The following is a 16,033-nucleotide window of genomic DNA, read 5'->3' on the forward strand; positions in this document are numbered from 1 at the left end:
TCCAGGGAGTACTGGCCACTTCTAGCTTCTAGTCTCTTCCTGACTTGCCCTTGCCTGAAGGGAGTGTCCGTTTTGAAAGCCACACTCCCATCTGGAACAACCACATCTAGTGACTGATAAATACAGGCGTTGGGCTAGATAGATGGCTTAGCCTGTGAAGCCTAAGGGCGCAGGTTCAATTCCCCAGTCCCCACATAAGCCAGAATCACAAGGTGGCACATGCGTCTGGAGTTCATTTGCAGTGGTGAGAGGCCTTGGCACACTCATTCTCTCTCTCTGAATGCCTGAATTCAGGACAGCTCTGAGGGGAGTTCTGCATGGTACACCATGGTGCTCACTAAGGCTGGGGTGAGGGTAATGTGAGAGGTGTCTAGGATGTTCTCAGTATCTGGTTCACATGTACCCAGAGTTTCAGAGGTGGGAGGCTCAGCCCCATCCAGTGTGTCACTGGGAATGCTGGTAAACGGGGCCACTCTTGCATCCGGCTTGGGTTCAGCACCCATAGTTCCCTACATCATGGCTGACATCATGCACTGCAAGCACTGCCTTAGGGTACATACTGTGTCCAGAAGGAGGGAACCCTGTACTGGCATGGTATTCTCTGGAAATATGCTTCTTCTGGACCTTCCCTAGGTCACTGTTGTGGTTTAAGGTCATGAATATAAAGACACCAGTCAGCATTATTGTCTTTTCTTGTTGGAGAGAGAATAGGTGTGCCAGGGCTTCCAGCCACTGCAAACGAACTCCAGAGGCATGTGCCACCTTGTGCATCTTGCTTATGTGGGACCTGGGGAATTGAACTGAGGTCCTTTGGCTTTACAGGCAAACACCTTAACCACTAAGCCATCTCTCCAGCCCTATTGCCTTTTCTTGTTACGTTTTGTTGTTTGTGTTTGGTTCCTGAGTAGGCTGAGAATTTGTATCTAATTTATATTTGTGGTGTTACTAGACAAGAAGGCTAGAAAGAGCTGTCAGCAAGGAGTTGTGGATGTTTGTAAGGAAGGGATGTGTGACATTGGGCAGGGGGAAAGTAAGGGAGGTAAACGAGGTGAGGCTTGAACTACTTCATTGCGATGGAGTCTGAGGGGCCTGCAAAGGGGAGTGAGACGCTGGTAAGGACGACGGGCTAGACGACCCAGGTGGTCGAAGAACTGTGGGACAGGATTTTTCATGTGTATGGTATGTATGTGTGTGCATGTGTGTCTGTAGACCAGAGATTCATGTGTATGGTATGTATGTGTGTGCATGTGTGTCTGTAGACCAGAGAACACCATGGGACCATGGGTATCATTCCTCAGGAACACTGTTTTTTGTTGGTTTTTTTTTTGTTTTTCGAGGTAGGGTCTCACTTTAGTCCAGGCTGACCTGGAATTCACTATGTAGTCTGAGTGGCCTTGAATTCACAATGACCCTCCTACCTCTGCTTCCCCAGTGCTGGGAGGGATTAAAGGCGTGCGCCACCTCGCCCAGCTTTTTTTTTTTAAATAGGGTCTTTCATTGGTCTGATGTTCACCAAGTAGACTACCTACCTCTGAGTTAACCCCCAGCTTGCTTCTGTAAATCTCAATGATTTCACTTTCCCCAATACTCAGGCTTTTCTATTTTTAAATTCAATTTTATTGTCATTTTTGGTTTACTAGGTAGGGTCTGGCCCAGGCTGACCTGGAGCTCACTACCAGAGTGCCCATGAACTCACGGTGATCCTCCTAGACCTCTGCCTCCCAAGTGCTGGGATTAAAGGCATCCACCACCACACCCCGCAGTATTTTTAGTTTTTCGAGGTAGAGTCTCACTCTAGTCCAGGCTGACCTGGAATTCACTCTGTATTCTCAGGGTGACCACGAACTAATGGCAATTCTCTTACCTCTGCCTCCCGAGTGCTGGGATTAAAGGTGTGTGCCACCACGCCCAGACAGCATTTTATTTTTAAAATTTATTTGTTAGAGGGAAAGAGGCAGATAAAGTGGGTGTGCCAGAGCCTTCAGCCGCTGCAAACGAACTCCAGACCCATGTGCCATTTTGTGCATCTGGTTTACGTGGGTCCTGGTGAATCGAACCTGGGTCCTTTGGCTTTGTAGGCAAGTGCCTTAACCACTAAGTCGTCTCTCCAACTATTTTATTATAGTTTACAAGGTAGAGTCTCTCTCTAGCCCAGGCTGACCTCGAACTCATGACAATCCTCCCACCTCTGCCTCCTAATTGCTGGGATTGAAGATGTGCACCACCACAACTGGCTTAGTCAATAGGTTTTTTTTCTACTTGTAACTTTCCTTGATGCTAAATTTAAAAACAGACTAGAGCCAGGTGTGGTGGTGCACTACAGAGGCTGAGATAGGAGGATTGCCCTGTATTCTAAGCAGGTCAACCTGGGCTAGGGAGACCCTGTCTCAAAAACACATGGAAGGGCTGGAGAGATGGCTTAGCGGTTAAGCGCTTGCCTGTGAAGCCTAAGGACCCCGGTTCGAGGCTCGGTTCCCCAAGACCCACGTTAGCCAGATGCACAAGGGGCCGCATGCGTCTGGAGTTCGTTTGCAGAGGCTGGAAGCCCTGGCGCGCCCATTCTTTCTCTCTCCCTCTACCTGTCTTTCTCTCTGCATCTGTTGCTCTCAAATAAATAACTTAAAAAAAAAAAAAAACAAACAAAAAAACACATGGAAACCACTAATTTTTAGCTGTTTTCACAAGATTTTTGTTTTTCGAGCTAGGGTCTCACTCTAGCTTAGGCTGACCCAGAATTCACAATGTAGTCTCAGAATGGCCTTGAACTCACCATGACCCTCCTACCTCTGCCTCCTGAGTGCTGGGATTAAAGGTGTGCGCCACCAGGCCAGAAGCATAACAAGCAGAATTCTTCCTTTAGAATTAGCCTAATGTTGCCCAATGGCAGACAGTTCACTGAGTGCTTCTGTGGGAAGGCTTGAGCACCCATCAGATGGGACGTCAGCAGTAGGCCTTTCCTGGCGCACAGGAAGATCGCTACACTCACTTTGGATCCTGGTACTGATGAAGCCTAACCATACCTGAGTAGATTGTCTTACAAAATTTTTCAAGTTTAAATGACACTTTAGTTTGAGATGATGTCAACAAGCACCAGATGGGGAAGCAGTCAATCACTGACGGAAGGAAGGTACTGTAGAGAGTTCCACTAAGAATCAGACCCGTACACATCTGATTCCGGTCTACAGGTTTAAATTCACTGTCTTCTACACAAAGTGAACCCTTCTGGCATTTTGTTTCTACAATAAAAATAACTTTAAAAGTATTAACAAATGGGGGAAAAGCCAACACCCAGGATAAAGGATTTAATCCAGTATTTATTCCACACTCATGATGGTTCTCTGTAATCAGAATACAAGTCATTAAGAACAATCTATCAAATAATTTGCTGATAGTCTTAAATAATGCAGCACAGCATTACTTTTAATACTTGTCATAGATTAAAAACTCAAACAGCAATCTTCATTGTCAATAAAAAAGTTTTGAATCTTAAAAAAAGGATACTATATCAAGCTGTTTCATAATTTAAGTATATTCCACTTATAAAAATGCTTTGGAAGCCTGAGGCTTGAATATGCTTTTCTACTCATCTGCCCCACCCCCTCCCCAATTCCACATTAGCATAGGGGTGCTGCAAGAATGCTAGGCTTTAGACATTTCCTCTTTAATATAGTTCTTTAAAAATCTGAGAAAGAATTCAAGGGAAAAAAAGATTACATGTCATGTATTTTTTTCAAATAAAAAACAAAACTAAGTGGATAAATTTTAGGCATACTAAACAAGTGTCCCTTTGAGGTAGAATGCTAAAAGGACTTTTGATCAAAACAGCCTAATTTAAATCTCTTATAAATTCTCTCTAAAAGTTAACTGTGGAGAATGTTAAGTGTAACATATTAACAACAGCCTTCCAAGGCAATATACAGTGGACAAGAATGTTAATCCTACAACTCTTGCCTTCATGTACATTGAAAGCACGTAATTCTCCTATAGGACATCCAAGATCCATTCCGAAAGTCTTTAGCATTCTATTACGAAAAGTACAGCCATGCTTACTTCAGTACACAACCATAATCCCACACCTACAAAACAAAAATAGAATTACTGGCAGTTTATTGCCTTATACAAATTTAACCAACATGGCTACCATGCCAAAGGAAGTAGAACATTTTCAGGACATATGTACAGACTGTACATTTTAAAAACAAACAATAAAAATGCAAGAACAATCTGTGCATCATGGACCAACTCATTGGGTGAAAACATCAATGCAATAAATGGGATTACAAAGGCACTTCCCTACACAAAATGAAAACGCAGCCTACATAGAGCTTGAAGAGTGTGGAACTACTGCACGATCTCAACTTGGGGGGGGGGGGAAGCAGATTTAATCAACATTTAATAGGATTCAATGTGATCCAATTTTACAAATGTTTCACACAGTCTCATCTTTGTTTTTATGTTTTTCTTGGCTCTCTCTTTCTATGCTTTGGCTCCTCCGATGATCTTGTCTGTCTGACTGGTCCTTACTATCACCACGATCTCGTTTGTGAGAACGGTCTTTGCTCCTGCTACGCTTTCTAGATTTCTCTTTGCTGGGGCTCTGTTTTTTTGATTTTTCAACACTGCCAGTTCTTCCTTGACTGCCACTTCTACTTCTTTTATTTGGTTTTTCTTTACTTTCATTTTTGTGTTTACTGGACTTGTCTTTGCTCCTGCTTCTACTTCGCTTCCCTGCATTTCTACTTCTGCTCCTGCTCCTGCGTCTCCTTTCTCGGCTCCTACTTCTACTTCTACTGCGCCTTTTCTCCTTCTTGGACTCTTTCTTGTCATCTCGATGCCGTCTATCCTCTTTGTCTTCTTTGTGTTTCTTCTCTTCTACCTCACTCCTGCTTCTCTGTTCCTTGGACCTGTCTCTTGACCGGTCCCTCTCCTTTTCTCGGTCATCCCCTCTTTCCTTATCATAGTCTCGATCACGTCTTCTACCTCTGTCATTTTCTTTCTCTCTTTCCCGATCTCTGTCTCTTCTATCCCCTTTCCTATCACGACTCCGACTGCGGCTTCTGTGTCTTTCCCTACTCCTGCTGTGCCTGCGATCTAGCCCTCGATCAACACTTCGGGATCGTCGCCTTTCTTTTTCTCGTTCTTTGGCTTCACGCTCTAGTCGCTGGCGTTCTTTCTCTCGTTCTAATTCTCTGTCAAAACTAGAAGATCCATGGCTCTCCCGATGATGACTTCTACTTCTTGATCTTCTTGGGGACCTCCGTGGACTCAATGATCTCCTTGGAGATCTAAGGAGGAAAAGATATATAAATTTTAAAAAAAATTGCTGGGCAGGGTGGTGCACACCTTTAATCCCAGCACTGGGGAGGCAGAGGTAGGTGGATCTCCATGAGTTGGAGGCCACCCTAAGACTACATAGTTAATTCCTGCTCAGCCTGGACCTGAGAGACACTACCTCGAAAATCCAAAAAAAAAAAAAAAAAAAAAAAAAACAACCCACCTGGGCTGAGAGATGGCTTAGCACTTAAGGCACTTGCCTATGAAGCCTAAGGACCCAGGTTCGGGTCCCCAGAACCCACATAAGCCAGGTGCACAGGTGGTGCCTGTGTCTGGAGTCAGTCTGCAGTGGCTAGGCCCATGAACTCCCTTCACCTCCTCTCAAATAAAAATAAATAGGGCACCTGTTTCAGCTCGATAGTAGACTAACTTATCAGCGAGCTCTGGGATCAAATGACACTTTGCCTCAGTAAATAAAGCAGAGAACATTCAAGGAAGACACCTGACCTCAACCTCTTACCTATACACACATGTGCATCCACACACACACTTATAAGGGACCAAGACACTGCTCAGCACTGGAGCACTTGCTAGCATGCAGGCCACTGGGTCCTTAGCATTGTATAAAACCAAAACCACCACCAACCGAACACAATACAAATTTTCAGCCAGCTTATATACACATGAAAGTCTAATTAAGCCTACGTGGGGTGTGGGTCAAAGACAGCTCAGAGAAAGAATGCTTGCCTAGTGTACAAAAGACCCTGGGTTCAATGACGCACACCAAAAATGACTTATAAGATGGGGGAGGGGAATAAAGTAAGCAATATAAAGACTCTCCTGGGCTGGAGAAATGGCTTAGTGGTTAAGGTGCTCGCCAACAAAGCCAAAGGGCCTAGGTTTGAGTCCCCAGTACCCCAGTAGTCAGATGCACAAGGTGGTGCACATGTGTGGAGCTTGTGTGCAGAGGCTGGAAACCCTGGGGTGCCCATTTTCTTATCTACCCCTTTCTAATTTTCACAAACCATCGCTCCACTTAAGAGTGCTGCAGAAAAAGGGATTGTTACATTACCTTGAACGTCTACGCTCAACATGTCGGTCTATTTCCTCAGCGCCTTCCTTTCCATCTTTCTTGATTTTCCTAGGTCGAGTTTTAATTTGCTGATCAATATTCTTCTGCACTGGAACTGGAATTCTTGGAAACAAGGTAGAAAACCACTCCAGTTTTGTAAGGAAAGAACGAAGCATTTCTCCAATGGTCATTACACAGCCTCCACCAGCCTTCACATCTAGGTCCTATGAAACACAAAAGATACCCTAAGGGTTAAAAGAAGAAGTTCAATTACACATGAACACTAAAGTATATATATAATGTGTGTGTGTGTGTATTATACACACACCATCTTTGGAATCTCAAGTATAAAAAAGTCTAACAGAAAAGACCCTCAATTTTTGTATCCTAATCTGGTAATGAATGAAAGAGAAATATTTGGGCTTACTGTATTCATGCAGGTGAGAACAAACCCGTAGCCTCATGGGCATAAAGGGAACTTGATCTCACTTGGTTAACAAGAACAGGAAAAAGCCTCTTACATTACTAAACTATGTGCAACAACTGACTTAAAATTTACATTCCACATACCTACTATGTATTTCTGTGGGCACACTGGCACACATCAGACCTAGCTGAATACGTACTGCTTTGGGTAATATCTGTCTAAGCTTATCTTTCAGCGGCTGTGCTTATCAAATGAGGCCCTACTAAAACTGGAAGCAATAGCAAACCAACTGCCATGAAGCAGTGAGGTTTCTAATTTAGTCATGTACAAAATAAATAAATGAACAAATAATTGGAAACGCATAATCCATGATGACCATTGTCTCTGAAAAGGGTCATTACCGCATGAAGGCCTTCTTGCTATGCCCTCTCACAGCTCAGGACATGTTAGTCAGCTATTGTCAGTCCCAAACCTATAGTGCAAGCACACAAGGAAAGTGAGATTTGTTATCTAAACAGGAAAACAAGAGCTAAAGGTAAAACTGCTTGCACTCACACACATTTAAGTGTTCAGATATACAGTATTTCCAAATATAATCGCTGCAGATATCTAAAGAAGAAAACATAAGTTAGCTTAAATAGAGGACCTCAGGTTGTAAATAACAAAACGCAAGATTAACTGGAAACAATCAGAAACAAACCCAATACAACAGTTACAAACAGGGGCATGCTTTTTCAAATAGCAAAAAAGTTTAATTGGCCAGGATTTTCATTTATAACACCCTTTGGCTCCTCAAAAACAAATAGGCAAAGAGAGAGAGAGAGAAATTTGTTGGGCATGATGGTGCATGTTTGTCATCCAGTACTTATGTCAAAGTGGGAGGACTGGGAGTTCCAGGCATCTTCAGCCACAATTTGAGGCCAGCCTGGGCTCTATCTATAGAAAACCCTATCTCCAAACAAACAAACAAAAAAAAAAAAAAAGAGAGAGAGAGAGAGAGAGAGAAAGTGAGCCGGGCGAGGTGGCTCACGCTTTTAATCCTAGCACTTGTGAGGCAGAGGTAGGAGGACTGCCATGAGTTCGAGGCCATCCCGAGAATACACTACACAGTGAATTCCAGGTCAGCCTGGGCTAGAGTGAAACCCTACCTCAAAAAAAGAAAAAAAGAAAAAAAAAAAAAGATGTCAATATGAGTAAAAATTTTTAGGCATGCTTTTGTTATTATCAAATGAAATTTTTTTATTATATTAAAAATGAGATTTCTAATAAGTACATCCTTTAACCAGGACAAATGAGGCAATGGGTATAATAGCAGCATGTCTCTTATGAGGGAAACCAACCACTCACTGATTGGACTGGAGGCCTGTTCCACAGGAAGGAGGGAATACATGCCTAGTACTAAAACCTTATGATGGAGGTAGGGCATAAACCCTAAGGGTGTAATGCCTGATGGCATCTAGCTAAGTGTATATATTATGCTCATCAAACTGCCCAGTAAGCATTTCTCCTAACATTCATACTCTCATATTAATGCTACTCTCAGTTTTAGTTAGATAAGCTTGTCTTTTCAGGTGGCAGTGACCTCTGGAATAACTCAGAAGGCACCAAGCTGCTGAGAAGTGACAGGAGTGCTCAGCGCCGAAACATCCCTATCACACCCTCCACAACTCAGGGTCCACTGGAGAAGAGGTGGCAGAAAGAATGTATGAGCCAAAGTCGGGTAGGACTCCTTACAATGCACTCACTTTTCCAGACACAAACTGGTCTGGATATCCATGTCCTCGCAATGCCTGGTAGTATCTACAAAAGACCTTCATAACAGGAGGAAAAGATGATGACATCAAAATAAGAGACCAATTAAGAGGGTAAGGGACGTAACGGAGAGTGGATTTACGAAGGGAAAGTGGGGGAGGGGAGGGGATTATCATGGTGCAGTGTCTATAATTATAAAGCTGTTAACTTTAAAAGTTTAAAAAAATACAAAGAAAAACAAAAGCACACCTCTTAAAATTTTATCTACGCTCTGAAGTAGTGAAGTCTGCTTTATGGTAGAAGTAGACATATGAGAAAACTGAGTACATCTGATATCCTGGATCTTCCATATGTAAGTAAATCAATGTAGTTCTAACTCTGAAGTTTGCTGAGATAACTTTTCTCAGCATGGGCTGGGGATTACAAGTAAGTTTTAGAACCTTTCAAAATCTATTACTAATTTGAGTAAAAAAAATTGGTTTTTTATTATTTGGCAGTACTGGGAAGCAAGGCCCAGGGTTCAAGTGCTTTACCAAGGAGCTTTAAGCCAGGCCTGGGGTTATTTTTTTTCCCTTCCTTTCTTACTTTCTTTATTTTATTTTCAAGGTAGGGTCTCACTCTGCGGCCCAGGCTGACCTGGAATTGACTATGCAGTCTCTGGGTGGCTTTGAACTCACAGTGATCCTTCTACCTCTGCCTCCCAAGTGCTGGGATTAAGGTGTGCACCACCATGCCTGGATTTTTAAAAATGTGTGGCAGGGGGGCTGGAGAGATGGTTTAGCAGTTAAGGTGCTTGCCTGCCAAGCCAAAGGACTCCGGTTCAATTCCCCAGGACCCACATAAGACAGATGCGCAAGGCAGCACATGCACCTGGAGTTCATTTGCAGTGGCTGGAGGCCCTGGCACTCCCATTCTCTCTGTCTCTCACTCTGCTTCTTTCACTCTCTCAAATAAATGAATAATAAGCCAGGCATGGTGGTGCACACCTTTAACCCTAGCACTTAGGAGGCAGAGACAGGAGGATCACTGTGAGTCTGAGGCCAGCCTGACACTACATAGTGAACTCTAGTTCAGCCTAGGCTTGAATGAGACTCTATCTTGAAAAAACAATAAATAAAAAACTATAAATAAGGATGGAAAGTGAAGCAGAAAACCAGAATTAGCCAAGTATGGTGACAAATGCCTATCTAATAATCTCAGCCGAGGAGATCCAGGCAGACTGCAGGCTTCAGACCAGACTGAGTAAACAGTGAGACCTCTAAAGGGTTTAAAATGATGTATTTTACCATTTTGGACAAGCTGTCTAAACCCTCAGGCTTTTTAAGCCACACGTAACTTTTTACTTTTGCACATTTAGCAAGTACAAATACTGATGTTCAAGACAGGCATGGTGGCGCATGCCTTTAATCCCAACACTTGGGAGACAGAGGCAGGAGGATCCCAGTGAGTTTGAGGCCACCATGAGACTCCATAGTGAATTCTAGGTCAGCCTGGGCTAGAGTGAGACCCTATCTCGACAAACCAAAACAAATGAACAAACAAACAAAAAAGCCCACTGATGTCCAGAAACAGTGAATGAAGGAAGAATTCAATGTTGGGATTGGGGGAGCTACAATTGGCCTTTTGTGGATGTGTCTCTTATCACCTCAGTCCTAATATAGCCTGCTAAAGTCACTAACAACCATAGAATTTAGGATTAACAATACACAGAGCATAATTTGGAAGGGAAAAATATTCAGATTATTAAAAACACATTTTAATGTTTAAAAATTTAGCCCAAGATATAAAAGCTATCAAATTTTAGTCAAAGGACATAAATTCCAAAGTATGACTACAATAAACTTACAAAAACTTCTGTAAGACATTAAACATCCAGTAAACAAAAATATTTAAAGTACTGAGTAATCAGAAGAAAACTAGTTATTACCCTTGCAGACATACCTCTTCGTCATCAAGGAAGGATTCAAACCAGTCCCATAGATCTGTAGGGGGCTGTGTATACCTAGGATTAGGAAAAAATGTATTATGCTCATGTGAATTAAAATGCAATGTTTATTAAAATGAAGATGAATGCATGCGCACCTTATATACATAAATCCAAGGGCTCTGATATACGTTGAGTCTGTGTGTGTTATGAGACCCATCACTTGCTTTCGAGTTAACTTCAGGGTAAATAATTTGTATAACAGGCAAAAAGCTGTAGAAACAATTCCTCCTGTTCCAACACCTCGAACCTTTAGAGGAAACAGGTAATAAAAGTAGAATTAACAGATATTAACATCCACTGATCCGTCCTGTTAGGTATTAATAGCAAGCCATTATCTAGAACTGAGAATACAGTTTTAAAAACCACCTTGAGCTGGAGATGGCTTAGTGGTTAAAGGCATCTGACTGCAAAGCCAAAAGACCCAGATCAATTCCCCAGGACCAACGTAAGCCAGATACACAAGGTGGCATATGTGTCTGGAGTTCGTCTGCAGTGGCTGAAGGCCCTGGTGTGCATTCTCTCTCTCTCTATCTGCTTCTCTCAAACAAAGTTACAACCTTGCCTAATCCTATTCACAGGAAAAGTGAATTTGCATTTTCAGAAAAATCTGCCAGTAAACTGGGCATTGTGATGCACACCTTTAATCCCAGCACTCAGGAGGCAGAGGTAGGAGAGTCACTGCGAGTTTGAGGCCACTCTAAGATTACATAGCGAATTCCAGGTCAGCCTGGGCTAGAGTGAGATCTTACCTTGAAAAACCAAAAAGAAAAATAAAAAAATATGCCAGTGAATTGTCCTTTGAATATGCAAATAAGGACAGTCTAAGGCTATATACCTCATCTGAATTGGCAACACCAATCTAAGGCCAGACAACCCTGAATGTATGCCTACCTAATGGCCATCCTCTAGCTCTCCAATCAACTATGTTAGCAGACAGAAAAACTGAAAAAACGCACGTACTTCTACTTACCCCTCCGCACATCCCCGTCTGGCCGGCGGTTTTCCGGCTTCCTTTTTCCCAAGGCTCAACATGTGTGACCTGAAAATAGAGAAGAGGAAAACAACAAACATTCATACTTTGAAAAAATTTTAAATCTGATTAAAGTAAGCCCATGTCAATAATAGAGCAACTCTTCAAAAAGTATGATGGTACTGTATATATAGTATTAATTTTTTTTTTCATTTTTGAGGTAGGGTCTCGCTCTAGCCCAAGCTGACTTGGAATTAGTCTCAGGGTGGCCTTGAACTTTGAATGGTGATCCTCCTACCTCTGCTGGGATTAAGGGCATGCAGATGGAAAATAGCACTGTTTACTCACAGTAGTTAGTCACTTTTGAAAATCCTGCTAAGACATTTAAATACCAATAAAACTACTAGCACTGAACAAAACCTAATAATCTTACAAGGCACCCATCTCATTAAATTACCTACATAGGCAGGAGTCAGAAGATTTCTACATTTTAATACACTTGCAAAAAAACACTACTTCAATTTTTACATACCAGAGTTGCTTAAAAAAATCTTAAAATTCAGTCTTCGGGCTGGAGAGATGGCTTAGAGGTTAAGGTGCTTGCCTGTGAAGCCTAAGGATCCAGGTTCAATTCTACAGGTCCCACATAAGCCAGATGCACAAGGTAGTGCATGCGTCTGGAGTTTGTTTGGAGTGGCTAGAGGCCCTGGAGCACCCATTCTCTCCCCCCCCCTTGTCTCAAATAAAAAATAAATTAAAAAAATTCAGTTTTCAACTTACAGGAAAAAATATTTATGATAAGAAAGAGTACTACCTTAAAGAACTAAATACCCCCAAATAGAACAGTTTTATGGTGACTTTTAGCCCATATTTAAAAACAAGGCACCCTGAGACTTTGTAGTGAATTCCAGGTCAGCCTGGACTAGAGTGGGACCCTACCTCAAAAAAAAAAAAAAAAAAAAAAGAGGAAAAGAATGTGAAGTTTCCCAGGGCCGCTGATACAGCCAAGGGGCAGGGTGCTTGCTCAGCAGGCTCTAGGGTTTGGATAGACCCCTGGGGCTAAGGAGGGGGGAGAAAAAAGTTTGCTAAATTAGTAAGGTCAGTTTTGACTCAAAATTTAAGTAAGTTCTTATTTCTATATATTTTTTTAATCTGGATCAGGTTCATTCCTGATTAAAGACTGGAATTACTATGGGCACATTTATGGATATCATTTTTGTAATTCATTTTCAGTATAACCATGCAAAACCATTGAATCCCCCCCCCCACACAATATAAACTGTATCAAAGACTAAGTGTGAATAATCACTAACAATCATTGAGTATAATCAGAGATGATCCAGAATTTAGGGAGCACCCTACAAAAATAGCTTCTCCAAAAAAACAGCAAACAGTTAACTCCTCTACCTGAATGCCCACTTCTACCACACTCGGGAACATTTTGTCCCATCAGGGGCTCTCAGAGGGAGCAGCATCTAAACTGAAGCATCCCATTTTGCTCAGCTTCTCCAGTGCTTCCCAATTCTCCTTCCACAGACTCCTGTGTACCCACTGTCCCCAGTGCTGGGGACTGAACCTAGCTAGGCATATAAGCACTCATTCCCAGCACTAAGCCTTCAGTTCCTTAAATCCCAAGTAACGAGTGGGGGCAATACAAAGCACAAATTAGAAGCCCATGTATCTCAATGATTACTTGACCCAAAAATCTTAATAACAAACCCAAGTTTTTGGTTTTAAAACTGTATTTAGACCTAATTTCTGGTAGAGTAAGTCATCTCAAGGAAAAAATATTTGAAATTAGTTTTTCCTGTATTTTTTTAAAACCAGAACCTGTCACAAAAAGGAGTAAGTACCCAAATTTCCAACAATTCGAAGTTTACTGTATAAACAAGTGTAAGGGTTATTATTCACCATACTGCCCCCATGTTGAAAAAGGCCTTACCTTTTAAAAGCTTATTTTAAAAAAAATTTCAAGTGTTGCAGACCTACAGGCTCTTGTAAAAGGATACCAAAATTTTGTATTTTATATTCCCAAAGTTAGACTGCATTCCTCAAGACCATTTTTCTCTAAAAAGCAAGTAATATCTCAAAGCCTTTCAATAACCTAAACACTGGGGGGGAAAGGTAGGTAAAACAAATAAGGATGTCCTTTGTTAACATCTCCACATATGTTCAGATGACAGAAAATTGATGGTCTGCCTCAACTAAGTCTCGAGACAAGTGTATATTAGCTGCTCTAAGTTGTTCAAACTGTTAAGACTATTAAAATTCTTTTAAATATAAATTAAATAATATAAATTTGGAGGCCTGGAAGACATTTTTGGAAGTGGAGAAAGCCTATCTAGTTAGTGAAGACCAAAACCAATGGCCCCCAAAAAAACGAAAGTCCACTTAGCCGTTCATTAAACCAGGGAAATGCATTTATGGCGATTGAGCATGATTAATAATGCATACCTCTACCTGCGACCCTGGGCTGCTCCGAGCCTCGCTGCAAGACTGAGTCAATCCTGCTAACGAAACAAGAACTGAGACAAGAGTGCAGTGAGGAGGCGCCAGGTGAGCTCCCCAGCACAGCCAAGCCAGCACCGACCCTGCCGCAGAAGCCCAGGGCCCAGATCATTCTAATTATGCCCAATGCACAGGTGGCTGACACCTCTCGTACTCCTGACTTCCTGCTGGGAAAAATTCCAGGCCTTCTGTCCAGCTCCTGCCCTGGCGCCTCGCTCTCCACCCTCAACCCTCTCACCCCACCCCGCACTGACCACCACTTCTCTCTGTCTGCATTGGATAGTACCAACACTGAAGTCATTACACACCCTGGCGGGGAGTGGGCACGAAAAGCACCAAGTTGGCACTTCGTAGACCCAAGTCGAAAAGAACCATTTAAAAACTGAACTTGGGGAGCCTTCTGGTCTACCCTTTTCCTCCTCTCCTTTCTCCTTCCTGCCCAACAACACCCCTCTAGGGAGACGGTATGAGGTTTGGGGGGAAGGGAGAAAGATCGATAATGGCGGGCTCTCCAGGCTTTAAAAAAAAAAAAATCTGCAAAAGGACTAAAAAGAGAGAGAGGGGGCGGCCCCAGCCCGGATCGGCTCTAGGCCGCAACTCTCCTGCCTCCAGCCACCCCTCCCCCTACACCCAGCAGTCCTCAAGCCTGGGGGGTGGGGGGTCGGCTTCCTTCCACCGAGTTCCTCCATTCCCAGCTTGCAAATCAACTTCTTCCTTTCCCGCCCCCAACCCCCAAAAGCAAGGCCTCGAGGTCGCGTACCTTAAAGTAGATCTCGTCCACCACCTCGTGGTAGGTCTTGAGCTCGTAGAGCTGGACTTTGAAGTACGGAGACGACAGGATGTTGGTGAGGATCATGGGGTTGAGGTTCATGGTCTTCTCGTTGCCCCACAGCGGCAACACATTGCCCTGCTTGCCCGACACCGCCGGCTTGGTGGCGCCGCCGCCGCCTCTGCCGCCGCCGCACTGCTGCTGCTGCTGCTGGGCCACGGCCGCCGGGTGCTGCGGCTGCGAGTTGCCCGTCAGCGCGGGGCTGTTGTTAGCCATGTCGCGGCGGAGACGAGGAGGGAGAGGGAGGAGGGAGGGGGCCAAGCTGGATCTCGCTCTTCGGCACAACGGTCCCGGACCTACTCCATGGAACGCGGTCGGGGCAGTGGGAGGGGGCCTCCGCGCTGCGCCCCAGCCAGGCGACCGAGAGCCACTGGGGACGCCCAACAACAACCACCACAAAGTAGAAGACGGGGACACCCCCAGCCCGCCCCGCGGAGCAGACGCCCAAACGCAGGTAAAACGAGAACACTGAGCCCGGCGGCCAAACGAGCGCGATCTCTTCCGCCAACTGCCCCTGGGAACAAGATGGCGGGCCTGGCGGATGTGACGTCGAACGTTCCAGGGTTCCAAGCGGCGCCGTCGGCCAATCAGAGACGCCCTGGTGGGCGGGCGCTTCCGCTTCCTGGTTGCGCGAGATCTCGGTGTGCCGGAGCGGCGGTGGAGGCGGCCTGCGAGTACCTGTACGGCGCATGTCCCGGGAACGTGGCCGTGGGCAAGGCGGTTTAGGATCGGTCAGTCAGTGTGCGTTTTAGAGTGCTGGCCGGATTTCGCGTGTTGAGATCAAGGCAGGAAGGGTTCTCATGGCCGGGAATTCCTCCATGTGAGGATTCCAATGAGAATGCCCTAGGACGGGTGGCTTAGCGGTTAAGGCATTTGCCTGCAAAGCCAAAGGACCGTGTGTTCGATTCCTCAGCACCCACGTTAGGCGGATGCACAAGGGGGTGCACGCGTCTGGAATTCGTTTCAAAAAATTTTTGCGAGCCAGGTGTGGTGGCCCTCGCCTCCAGTCCCAGCACTCAGGAGGCAGAAGTAGGAGGCCACCCTGAGACGACAGAGTGAATTCCAGGTCAGCCTAGAGGCTAGAGTGAAACCCTGCCTGGGGAAAAAAAATTTTTTTTCTGGCCTTTTTTTGGAATGTAAATGCCCAACCCGAAGCCCCAAACATCTCTAATTTATTCATTTCTAAGACTGGAATAAATAACATTTTACTGTGT

At 44.1% G+C, this 16,033-nt stretch overlaps 2 protein-coding genes across 2 annotated transcripts in view; both read right to left on the minus strand.

Moving 5' to 3' along the window:
• Fndc7 (fibronectin type III domain containing 7) overlaps positions 1–503 on the minus strand; it is a 67,535-nt gene extending 67,032 nt beyond the window's left edge. The window contains exon 1 of the mRNA XM_045137988.1: positions 339–503. Within this exon, the coding sequence (XP_044993923.1) occupies positions 339–503 (165 nt within the window). The remainder of the gene's footprint in view (positions 1–338) is intronic.
• Positions 504–3,294: 2,791 nt separating this feature from the next.
• Positions 3,295–15,336, minus strand: Prpf38b (pre-mRNA processing factor 38B). Its single transcript, XM_004659056.2, has 6 exons — positions 14,751–15,336; positions 11,483–11,551; positions 10,608–10,759; positions 10,467–10,527; positions 6,347–6,570; positions 3,295–5,285 (listed from the first exon to the last, which is right to left on the minus strand). The coding sequence occupies exons 1-6, from the start codon at positions 15,033–15,035 to the stop codon at positions 4,430–4,432; spliced, it is 1,647 nt and encodes a 548-aa protein (XP_004659113.2). The 5' UTR covers positions 15,036–15,336; the 3' UTR covers positions 3,295–4,429.
• Between the last annotated feature and the right edge of the window lie 697 nt (positions 15,337–16,033).

Source organism: Jaculus jaculus, chromosome 19 (assembly GCF_020740685.1).
Source record: "Jaculus jaculus isolate mJacJac1 chromosome 19, mJacJac1.mat.Y.cur, whole genome shotgun sequence".
Lineage (NCBI taxonomy): Eukaryota > Metazoa > Chordata > Mammalia > Rodentia > Dipodidae > Jaculus > Jaculus jaculus.

Bases quoted from the DNA above. Each gene is read 5' to 3' on its own strand.
- Prpf38b (XM_004659056.2), bottom strand. From the start codon at position 15,035: ATGGCTAACAACAGCCCCGCGCTGACGGGCAACTCGCAGCCGCAGCAC. The intron at 11,552-14,750 runs GTACGCGACCTC...CTCTATTTTCAG, and splicing joins TGGACGAGATCTACTTTAAG to GTCACACATGTTGAGCCTTG. The intron at 10,760-11,482 runs GTAAGTAGAAGT...TTTCCTCTAAAG, and splicing joins AGACGGGGATGTGCGGAGGG to GTTCGAGGTGTTGGAACAGG.